Source organism: Carlito syrichta, unplaced genomic scaffold, assembly GCF_000164805.1.
Source record: "Carlito syrichta isolate Samal-C Ts95f unplaced genomic scaffold, Tarsius_syrichta-2.0.1 Scaffold307129, whole genome shotgun sequence".
Lineage (NCBI taxonomy): Eukaryota > Metazoa > Chordata > Mammalia > Primates > Tarsiidae > Carlito > Carlito syrichta.
Window position 1 is genome coordinate 143,369 of NW_007251225.1, and position 11,615 is coordinate 154,983.

The 11,615-nt window shown below is 50.7% G+C and overlaps 2 protein-coding genes across 3 annotated transcripts in view; both read right to left on the minus strand.

Annotated features, from left to right (window-relative positions):
- Positions 1–736: 736 nt before the first annotated feature.
- Positions 737–11,615, minus strand: part of S100A8 (S100 calcium binding protein A8) — a 25,675-nt gene continuing 14,796 nt past the window's right edge. Inside the window, exons 1-3 of one of the 2 annotated variants that reach the window (XM_008063902.1) lie at positions 1,806–1,902; positions 1,086–1,248; positions 737–936 (exon numbers count right to left, since the gene is read on the minus strand). In XM_008063902.1, coding sequence (XP_008062093.1) covers positions 808–936; positions 1,086–1,248; positions 1,806–1,837 — 324 coding nt within the window. In that variant the 5' untranslated portion in view covers positions 1,838–1,902 and the 3' untranslated portion in view covers positions 737–807. Of the gene's footprint in view, positions 937–1,085; positions 1,249–1,805; positions 1,903–11,615 lie in introns of those variants that run through there. The other variant, XM_008063903.1, reaches the window with a different exon arrangement.
- On the minus strand, positions 8,587–11,249 carry LOC103266286 (protein S100-A15A). The gene is made up of 2 exons (XM_008063901.1): positions 11,100–11,249; positions 8,587–8,763 (listed from the first exon to the last, which is right to left on the minus strand). The coding sequence occupies exons 1-2, from the start codon at positions 11,247–11,249 to the stop codon at positions 8,587–8,589; spliced, it is 327 nt and encodes a 108-aa protein (XP_008062092.1).

The following is an 11,615-nucleotide window of genomic DNA, read 5'->3' on the forward strand; positions in this document are numbered from 1 at the left end:
AAGTCCATGAATTTATAATTGGGGGGTTATTTTAGATAATTTCATGATCACCAAAACATAGAACCTCACAGGGCAGCATTTGAGTAACCTACTCGTTGACTTGAGTCTTATTAACTTGTGGTCCCATTTGCCCATTCTTTTACTAGTTAGTTGATTGAGAGGTTGGGAGTAGAGAGGGAGGGAAAGGTTTTAAAATTCTCAAGGAAAAATTATCGGTGTGGGCCCAGGGGGCTATCCTATTGTTATTTAATGTAAACTTTGTCAACCCACAGTTACACCACACACTGAATCAGTCTGTCTCTGTCACACACACACACACACACACACACACACACACACACACACACATACTGATATGTAGCTGTCACCCTAATTTCCCAAGAGTCACATCTAAGACATTTAGCTGGAAACTAAAATTTAGCTTATAATGCTGAGGTTGTGAAAACAAAATAAAATTTAGCTTAGATAGCAGTATCAGTTTTCCTTACATCACCCTGTTCCTAAGTCACCCATTTGGGAACTACTAGTAAAATCACCAGCTGTAGTATCATGAACTTTTTAGACTCCTTAAGCCCAGGAACCAATCACTCAGGACAGGGACTGGAAGGGAACAGGACAGGTAAGGCTTGGGAGAGGTGAGGTAGGACAAGGGAGGTTACTTTTTCTTCCTCTGGGTTTTCCAGCCCTCCTTGCACCCCTAGGAACCTCATTCCACAAAAGAAGAGCAAGAGAGGCCTGAGGTATCAATTACTTTATTATCCTGCAGGTACATGTCCAAGGGCCCAGCCCCTAGGCCCAGTAGCTCTGCTACTCTTTGTGGCTGTCTTTGTGGGCTTCCACGCCTATCTTTACCACGAATATGAGGAACTCCTGGAAGTTAATTGCACCATCAGTGTTGACATCCAAATCTTTGAACCAGGACTCTGCATCCTTTCTCTGTCAAAATTGAGAAAGAAGAAACAAGAGTGTAAAGATCTCAGAGAAAGCAGAGGCATGGCTGTCTATAGAAGGCAGCACAGAGGACTAATGACCCAGCACCACCGGAGCCAAGCAAGGATCCCTGACCACAGCCAACTCCTCCTCACCTTTGTGTACTGAGGACACTCGGTTTCTAGCAATTTCTTCAGGTCATCCTTGTAGATGGCATGGTAATTCCCTTTAATCAGGGAATACTTGTGGTAGATGTCGATGACAGAGTTCAAGGACTTCTCCAAATCAGTCGGCATGATGCCAAAGGACTTGCTCCACCTGAAAGAGGGGACCACATGAGAAACCCCATGGCAGGGATTGTGCATCTGCCCAGGGCAGAGTGAAGGCTAAGGGGGCATTCAGGAATGTCATGTCATGCCCCAAGTAATGGCTTTGTTCTGGGCTGCACCATCCAAATAATCAAGCCCAGCTAGGGGCTATGCTTCTAATAGGAAGGGTGGGATGATAGGAAAGCAGTGAGGGAAGGGGTAGCATCCACCCATAACACACACACACACACACACACACACACACACACACACCTACCAGCTCCTCCCAGGGGCTCACCATCTGCCCACCAGCTCCTCCCAGGGGCTCACCATCTGCCCAAGAAGGGCTCATTTAGGACGAATGTGTGCTCACCTACTGGAAAGTGCTAGAGTACTCCACTCCTCCCTTATCCTTGCCTCCCTTTCCACCTCCAAGAACACAGGATCTTTGCTCCAGACCTTCTGAGCTCTCCCTCTCCTCTCTCAGAGAAGGCTGCTCCACTTCCACAATGCCTTCCCCCCAAGGGAAGCCCAAAGTGTGGGGCCAACTCGGACAGTTCCACTTACCAGGTCTCCTGAAAGACAGTTGACAAAGACATGCAGGGCTGAGTGCCTGCTCCCTTTTATAGCGGGTAAGCTTGGCCAACTGCCCACAGCCTCAGGCCATTCAGAGACAGCAGTTCCCTTCCAGAGTTGCCACAGCTTCTGGTTTCCCAACCAGGTGAATGTGGCAATCACCGTACAGGATGAAAATTTCTGATGTGTGAGGAAGGTGGGGGGAGCAGAAAGAGGAAGGTATTTTCTGGGCAGTATCACCCAGTGGGAGAAACCAGGAGGAGCCCATGGTGAGTACTCCCTTTCTGGGCCTCTGGCATTCCTTCCCTTGGTCTAGCCAGACTTCCACCCCCCTCGAGCCCTCTTCACTGTTGCTATCACTAATCCCATGTATGTGTGACCAGTCTATACATCTCTGAAATTGAATTGGAGTTGATTGCATCATTGTGAGTGCATGCATATCAGAACATTCCTCCATGGCTTCCATCAGAGTCTCAAAAGGATCCAAGACCTCAGAAAGTTAAAAACATTTGTCCTGGTTGCTGGTTTTTAACAATAAAAGATGGAGTATTTCTATTGCTGTTTTGGGTGAGTGAGCTCTGTGGGGACATGTTCACCAAGGGCTAAATCAGTTCCTACCCTGTTCCCCACACCCCTCCTCAGCTCTCCTGCTCTGTGTAACTGGGGGTACGCTGTGCCCAAGGAGATGAAGACTGTTCAGGGTCCCTCTGCACTGCACAAGGTCCCAAGCCACTGCGTGAACACAGTGGGAGCCCTTCCACCCTCTCTAGGATGATTATTGTGTCTGGAACTCCGGGAGCATGGGCTGAAGAGAGGAACCCAACTCTGGGGTGGTGGTGGTGGTATTCTTTGGAGAAGTCAGACATGCTTCATGCCCAAGAGGAGAAAAGGAAGTAGCCAATTCCCCAGTATTTCAGGAGGTTCAAGTCCCTCTCCCCAACTAACAGAATGACACTCAGATTAAATGGCTTCCAACCCTGAAGATTTTTGGTGTATTTTTTGTGTTACAAAGAAAAAATGTGTAAACCATATATCTAATAAGGGATTAATATTCAGGATATAAAAGAACTCCTACAACTCAACAACAACCACAAAAACCAATTCAGAAATGGGCATAGGACTTAAATAGACATTTCTCCAAAGAAGATATGTAAATGACCAAAAGCACCTGAAAAGATGCTCAACATCACTAACCATTAGGAAAATACTAATCAAAACCACAATTAGATGCCACTTTACACTCACTGGGAAGACTACTATCAAAAAAAAAAAACCCCAGAAAATAACACGTGTTGGTGAGGATATAGAGAAATTGGAAGCCTCGTGCGCTGTTGGTGGGACTGTAAAATGATGCAGCTGCTGTGGAAAATAGTATGGCAGTTCCTCAAATAAATAAACATAGACCGGGCACGGTGGCTCAAGCCTGTAATCCCCGCACTCTGGGAGGTTGAGGTGAGAGGATTGCCTGAGACCACAAGTTCAAGACCAGCCTAGGCAACCTGGTGAGACATCATCTCCACAATAAATAAAAAAATTAGCCGGGCATGGTGGCACTGCCTGTAGTTCCAGCTACTTGGAAGGCTGAGGCAGAAGGATCACCTGAGCCCAGTAGGTCGAGGCTGCAGTGACTGTGAGCGTGCCACGGCACTCCAGCCTGAACAACAGAGTGAAATAAATAAATAAACATAGAATTACCCTATAATACAACAGTTCCACTCCTGGGAATATATCCAAAAGAACTGAAAGCAAGGACCCAAACAGATATTTGTACAGCCATGTTCATGACACCATTGTTCACAGTGGCCAAAAGGTAGAAGTTTCACCATAGAGAAATGGATAAGGAAAATGTGAGATTTTATATTCACACACGTACACACACACACACACACACACACACACATACACGCACAATGGAATACCATTTGGCCTTTAAAAAGGAAGGAAATTCTGGCATACATTACAATGTGGGTGAACCTTGAGGACATTAGGTTAAGCAAAATAAGTCAATCACAAAAAGATAAATATTGTATAGTTCCACTTATATTGAATACCTAGTAATACCTTCACAGAGACAGAAAATAAAATGGTGCTTGCCAGGGCATGGAGAGAAATGGAGCATTGTTTAATGAGTATGGAGTTTCATTTTTATAAGATTAAAAGAGTGCTGGGCATTGGTTGCCCAACAATGTGAACGTATTTAATACTACTGAGCTGTACACTTAGAAATGGTTAAGATGATAAATTTCATGTTTTGTGTGTTTAACCATAGTTTTGTTTTGTGCATTTTACCATGCTTTCACCTAAAAAATTGACTTCATAGGGTTGTTGTGAGAATCAATAATAGATGCAAAATATTTATGATTGTGGACCATTCTAAATGTATATTATCATTTAATAAAAGGTTTATACAAAAAATGTGCAGAGTCCTTCTAGCAGTGCCTAAACATTGTGGAATGTGAAGTGTGAACCATGATCACTGCCCTGGACTATGTCTAATTCTCTCGCTGGATGCAAGCCCTCAGGGACCCAGCACAGTGCCCACACACACAATAACAGCTACCACCATCAGTAATCAGAACACATAATGGCAAAATAATAACTAACACTTACAGGGCATTTCCCATGTGCCAGGAACTGTTCTAAGTGCTTTACTTGTATCAGTCCATTCAATTCTCACAGCAAACCTATGAGGAACATACTATTATATTTCCCATTGGACAGACGAGGAAATAGGCCCACAGAGACATGGCATTCAGTGCATCAAATGACTGAGATGACTTATGGTGAGATGTGACAACATCCACTTCTCTGCCTGGAATTGTCTCTCTGTCCCAGCAATGTCCTCCTCATCCTTCCTGACCCAGCTTGGGAACCATCTACCCCCAAATCCATCCCGGATCCTCCTTCCTCCTCCCCATTAACACAGAGCTAATCCTTCTCTCCTCTGTGTTACCCGAGTTCTTATCCATTACAACATTTGCCTTGCTGTCTTATAATTCATCTCTTCTTTGCCTGTGTCTTCTTTGGGACTGAGAGCCCCTTTAGAAAAGAAACATTTATTTTCACACCCCTAGGTTCTGGCACCTACTAGATGCTCAATTAATACTTGTTGGGGGATACGAGAAGGCAAAGCTGAGCATCTGGCTTTTTATTTATCCAAGACAGAAATTTTCTTTGTCAGACCCAGCCACCTTAAGTCATTTTTGGAAGAAAGCAGGGAATACATTCACCAACCAAATGTAGTCTAATTTCCTTGTGAAGAGGTGAATCAACCGCTAGACAGAAAAGCAAGCCGTGTCCGACACATGTTATGACAAGTATTCAATCAATGATCCACCCTTACTTCATATTTATTATTCATCTGGCATTGTTGTGTATGACCTGGCTTACCCAAAGCAGCCTACTTTATTTTCAAAGCATGCTTGCATCCACTGACTCATTTGCTATTTTCAACAACCTAGTGATGTAGGAATTACCATTATCCTTATTTGATGGATGGGGAAACTGAGGCACAGGGCATTGCCAAGGTCTTTCCCCAGGTCCAGACTGAAAGCAGTCATGAATGGTGCTTCCCTCCCAGCATCATGGGCAGGCTAACCCCCAAGTTCATGAAACTTTGTCCCCCAGAAACACTCCCCTGGACAGACAGCCTTAGGTACCCTAAGGGGAGCAGGAGCCTGGCTGAGGTGATCTCACAGAAGACAAGTGTCGGGAATTGGGTAAGAACGTTGAGGAAAAAAGCAGTCTGTAATCAGCTTGACGGACATGGGGCAACCTAGGGAAAGCGGAACATGGTTGTGTTTACAGGAAAGGGCTTAATCCCCGGGTGTGTGTCCCAACAGACCTGGCCAGGCCCATCCCTGAGGCCGAGGAAATGGGCACAGAGCAGGCAGAGCTGGTGGAGAAACCCCCAGGAAGGGGCAGGAGGGAGGCAAGGTGAGGTCAGGCCATGCACTCTTGCTTAGTACTCAAGCCTGTGGAACCAACACTTCTCAGGTGAGACAGGCAGGAAGATTTCCCTGTGGGCCTCAAGGAAGAGTAGCCTGAGTCATATGGACGACAGTCTTCATGCCTCTAGATGCAGCCCCCGGCCCTGTGGGATGGAGCGCAGATCTAGGCTGTCCATTCAATTCTATAGGCCACGATCCTGCATTCCTGGCTCAAACACCAGCTGAGCATCTACAGGGATGCTGAGATCCTGCCTCAGTGGGGGATGCAGAGTGTAAAACACAACCACAGAGCAGCAGAATATATATACCCTTTGACAGGAGAGAGATAAGAGGGAAACGAGGTATAGAAGTCTCCCAGAGCTAGGGAGGGCCCAGTTAAGTCCTGAAAGGCAAGCCTGGCAGATGGCAAGTGTGGGGGGGACGGGAGGCCAGGCTTGGGGAGCACGAGGGCAAATCCTACTTCAGGGCCTGATCTGTGAGAAACAGTGTCAGCTCTCAGGAAGGGTCAGGGAGGAAACCAGACCAAGTCCCTTAAAGGACCCTGCAGTCACCTGCACAGGTGAGCCGTGCAGATCACCTCCCACCATTTTTTCAAAATCCACCGTTTCTATCACAATAAACTCAGGACATGGGTTCCCAGACAATCTGCAGAAAAGATAACCCACTCGAGCCAGAAGGCAGAGGAGACCCATTCCTAGACTCCCTGGGAGAGGGAGACAAAAACAACACAGAGAGAGGGCACGGGCAGATCTCAGTTGGGAGGAGTTGGGGCCATAGGAGGACTCAGATCTGTGAGTCAGAAATCGCCCTGAGTTGGGAGGAACTCCCGCACAAATCATCATGTCGTATTAGTAAAACACAGACCCAACCCTTCTCCCCTCCAGGAAACCTCCCTGGGTTGACTGTCACCCAGGACCCACTTGTCACTCTTCTCATGACAGATGGGTGTGGTTCTGCCAGGCCGGATTGTCAGCTTTGCCCTCGCCTAGGTCTCTGACTCAAACACCAGCTGAGCATCCTGCCTCAGTGGGGATGCTGAGATCCTGCCTCAGTGGGGGATGCTGAGATCCTGCCTCAGTGGGGGATGCAGAGTGTAAAACACAACCACATGCACAAAATCCAGTGCACAATCTCCTCGAAGAATGGTTCCCACCCAACACCTGTGATCCCCATGCCAACCACAGCATCATCTTTGCCTCAATCGCCAGTGCCTGAAACTCCCACCTCATCCTGGGTCCTCCTCTCCCTAGTGTGCTGACCTCCATCTACCTGGTCCTCCATCTACCTGGACAGCCTCCTGCCCACCTGCACAAAAGCCTCCTCCTGGATCTGCTGTCTTCCACGGCCCCCAGGTGGATTCTGAAAGTGCAGAGCTGGTCCCAAGGCCCTCGCCCTTTCCCACGTGAGATCCTGTGACTTAAAAGGTAAAGTTCATATTCCAGTGCTCGGCTTTCAAGGGCTTCCAGAGTCTGGTCCTGACCCACCCAGGAGTACTAAGCTGATTTTGTGTTCTTCCTCTCCATGGACACAAATTTCCAACCAAGCCTCCTGTTGTGCCTGGAGGTGCAATTGGAAGTGCTACTGTTACTCCCTCTGCTTGGAAGGGGTCTCCCCCACCATCTTCATCCCTTCCCAGGTCCAGGCCCGTCTTTGTTCCTGGGTTGATTGGGGTTCTTATTCGAGCAGGGACACCTCCAGAAACAGGGATGTCTATCAACCCTGCCGTGGGGCTCCCATCCCACCTTGTGGTGAGTGGATAATGACAGGAGAGGCCTGGCTTGCTAATCTCCCTGAGAGAAGAGACTCCTCTTTCTCAGACTGAAAACAGCAGTCAGGGCTATGTCTCCCTTCAGACAGGGTCCCTGGAGTCAGGGGTTGTGTCTCCCTTTAGACAGCGAGGTCCCTGGAAGCAAGGACTATGTCTCCCCTCAGACATCCCCTTCCTAGAGGCAGGGGCTATGTCTCCCCCAAGACAGGGTTTCCTGAAGTCAGGGGTGGTATCTTACCTCCTCAGGCAGGGGTTCCTGGAGGGAGGAGCTGTGTTTCCCCCTCAGACAGTGCCTCCCCAGAGACAGGGGTGTATCTTCCCTCAGAAAGTCCCTCCCTAGAAAAAGGGACTGTGTCTCCCCTCAGACAGCCACTCCCTAGAGAAAGGGGCTGTGTCTCCCCTCAGACAGAGGTTCCCCATAGGCAAGGGCTGTGTCTCCCCCTAAGAAAGTGTTCCCTGGAGTGAGGAGTGGTATCTCACCTCCTCAGGCAGGGGTACCTGGAGGTAGGGGTTGAGTTTCCCCCTCAGACAGGGGATCCCCAGAGATAAGGGGAGTGTCTACCCTCAAACAGCCCCTCCCTAGAGACAGGGGTTGTATCCCCCCTCAGACAGGGACTCCCCAGAAACAGGGATTGTGTCTCCCTCAGACAACCCCTTCCTAGAGACAGGGGTTGTGTTTCTCCTCAGACAGGAGTTTCCCAGAGGCAGGGGCTGTGTCCCCTCCCAAGACAGGGTTCCCTGGAGTGAAGGGTGGTATCACACCCCTCAGATAGGGGCTCCCCAGAGACAGGAAATGTGTCTTCTATCCAAAATGAATGACCCTTGTGGTAGGAACCAAATCTCCGTTCTCTGGACCCATGGGTGTTACTTAGAACAATGAACTGACCAACACCCAGAAATATTTATGAAGTTGCTTTATTCTGTCCCACACAGCTGTCCTTTCCACAGACACGTAAATACAGACACAGCTGAGCTGTCCACTCAGCTGCCTATAGCCAGGTCCAGCCTCCTCCTAGAGTCAGGCTCGGCGGGCATGGGGCTCCCTGTCCTCTCTCTAGTAGAGGTTGTGCCGAGCGCAGTGGTAGGCACACAGCTGCCGGTGGTACTGCAGGTGGTAGTCCTTTGCCAGCTTGCCCAAGACATAGAGGAACTCGTCGAAGCAGATCTGGTCGTCTTTGTTCTTGTCTGCCGCCCGGAACAACTCCAAGATGTAGTAGGGCTCCTTCCGGCCCTGAGGAGTAGGCAGAGAGTCACCCACCTACCAGGCCCACAGCCCTCTTGCCAGGTCCCTGCCTTCTGCTGAGAGGGGAAGGGTATCTGTGGCATGGCCCTGCCTGCAAGCGCTTGCAGGAAACAACCCCTCACTCCAATAGACTAGAGCACCACGTGCAGCAAAATCAGGCTGATGAGGCAGAAGCATGGTGGGGGTCTCGAGTCCTGGGACTTGAAGCTGCATCAGTGCAGACAGAGGAGAGAGGTCAGGCACCATTAATGGCTAGCTGTCAGGCCTGGTGCAGTGGTCACCGCCTGTAATCCCAGCACTTTGAGAGGCTGAGGCAGGAGGACTGCTTGAGCCCAGGAGTTTGAGAATAGCCTGGGCAACATAACAAGACCCTCTCCCTAAAAAACTAAAAAAATTAAAAGAAAAAAAACTAGCTGAGACTACAGGCATGGTGGTGCTTGCCCGTAGTCCCAGCTACTCAGGAGGCTGAGTCTGGAGGATCGCCTGACCCTAGAAGGTCAAGGCTGTGGTGAGCCAAGATTGTGCCACTGTACTCCAACCTGGGTGAGAGTGAGACCCTGACTCAAAAAAAAAAAATGGTCAGCTGTCTACAGTGCCTGAACAGTGCTGAACTGCCCAGCGTCCCAGACACACCCCATGTCCACCATCAGCAGCTATTTAAGCCCGTCTTCCCAGCTGAGCCCCAAGCTTCCCAGGAGGAACACCAAGCAAGGCTTCCATAGGTCAGGGAGGTGACTTCCTCCTCCACACTGGGAGCTCCCAAGAGCAGAGCCCAGCTGCCTCCCCCATCTGCATCCCAGCACCATGGTAGGGCCCATGCCCGGGGAAGCAGACATTGCCTAGGAACCATTCATGACACTTCGCCTGTGTCACCTACATAAGGTACAAGATAAGCTAAGGAACAAAGTTACGAGCCTCAGAACTGTCCAGGAGATCCCGGAGCTGGTGGCCTGAATGTGGCCGAGGAGAGGAGAGAGGCATCTGAGGTGGAAGGGACACCATGAAGAAAGTCAGGGGTCACAGCACAGTAAGGGGACAGAATGGGTGGACACTGGGAGCACAGGGCAGGGGCAGGTAAGGTGTGTTTCAGCAAGATGTGGCTGGTGGGCATGGGGAGCCCCGGAAGGCATCTGGGGAAGGAAACCATGGGGCCACAAGCAGCTATGGGCCAGGAGGATGGCCTGCCATTCCTGTGGGCAAGTTTTCGGCCTTTCTCGCCCTCATAGCCACCCACCACCCTGTGTTCCTGTGATCTTATCTCCTCCAAAGAACTGGTTAATCAGAGACCAGCTGGAGGCTTCCTGCCTCGGGCAGCCTCTCCCAGCCTCCTTCGACTCTGCCCAACTTCCCCAGGGCTGCTCCATGAGTGCAGGGCCCAGGCCGTCCTGGCACAGTCTGTTGGTTAGGACAAGGCTTCCTAGAAACAGGACCAACCACAATCACTTCCCACCATCACTCTCTCCTTCAGGGTTGAACTCCAGTGAACGGAGGCAATGCTGTCTCCTCTGTCGCTTCCCAAAGTTAGGCAGGAGAGAGGGGAAGGGACCCAAGGAGAAACTTTTCCTTGAGTGAAATGGCCTTGAGTCGGGGGATGGGCTTGAAGTCCTCTGGAGATGACAGTCTGAAGTGCCCGGGGCATGGGACAGAGGACAGTACCCCACAGACACCCTGTGGGCCTTGCAGTCCCCAGGGAACCCAGTAATCACCCCTCTGGGCCTGATGACAAGAAGGTGGGCAGAATCTGAGAGGCGTAATCTGAGCCTGGCCACTGGGGCTGGGCCCATCCAGGTCTGAGAGACTCTGGAGACAGGAGGTGGAAGTAGAAGTGACATTTCCCCACCCTACTCCCATCCCGGTGAGGGCAGCCATCGTGCCTACATTTCTCTCCCCCAGGCAGGGTGGCAGGAGGGCCTGGCTTGTGCCAGCCCAGAAGGGGCTGAGCTCAAAGGGCTCGGTGAGGTGGCACTGCTGCCCTGATGGGCCCGTGAGCAGAGAGAGGGTTTAGGACTGGTACTTAGGAGGCCGGTTTGGCAGAGGAATGAACAGGTTGGGGGTAGGACTGAGTTTCAGGGATTAGCTGTGCCTGGGCTGGAGAAGGGCAAGGCAGGGAGTTCCAGGAGAGGGAAAGACACAAAGCTGGGCTGGGGCCACAGACCCTGTGCCCCACACTCCCGTAATCCTCCCCTCACCCAAATTAAAGATTCCCATGGGAGACAGCTCCCTCCAACTGACACCCTCACTGCTCACTTCCCACCCCAGAATCCACCCTATATAGGTGCCTAGTCCCCACTTCATCCCCCACCCTGACCCCAGACCCCACGCACCAAGCCCTCCATGAAGCGGGGCACGTTGTCCAAGAGCAGCGCCTTCAGCTCCTTCAGGGACAGGGTCTCCACGTCCCCTTCCCGGGCTGCATACTGGTGGAAGCAATGGATGATTTGGAAGAGGGATTCCTCCACTGGTGTGTCCGTCATGATGGCTGGGCCCCTGCCTGGGGCAGGGGGCAGATGGGGGGCAGGGGTGGAGCAGCTGGGGACAGTGGAGAATCTGAGGAGAGAACTGCACTTCATCTAGGCTCACGCACAGCATATGAGTGCTTCCTCCCAAAACCTTCTGCCCTCTTGTTCCTGCCCACATTCCCAAGCTATGTCTCCGGTCCCTGAAGTCCCTGCACTCTGTCTGACCCTTTGCAAACTTGACTCAAAATCACTGCTCTGCAAGAAGCTTTCCTGCAAAATCTCAAGACAGGGCTCTGTCCCTCTGTCCCTTCACTGAGACTGGGAGCCACCCCCCCCCCAGACACAGAAGCTGTGTCCTCCCTCCCTGTGACCTATCTCAGT

Excerpts from the sequence above, each read along its gene's own strand:
- LOC103266286 (XM_008063901.1), bottom strand. The coding sequence starts at position 11,249 with ATGACGGACACACCAGTGGAGGAATCCCTCTTCCAAATCATCCATTGC. Across the intron at positions 8,764-11,099 it reads CCCGCTTCATGGAGGGCTTG|GGCCGGAAGGAGCCCTACTA; the intron begins GTGCGTGGGGTC and ends CCTACTCCTCAG.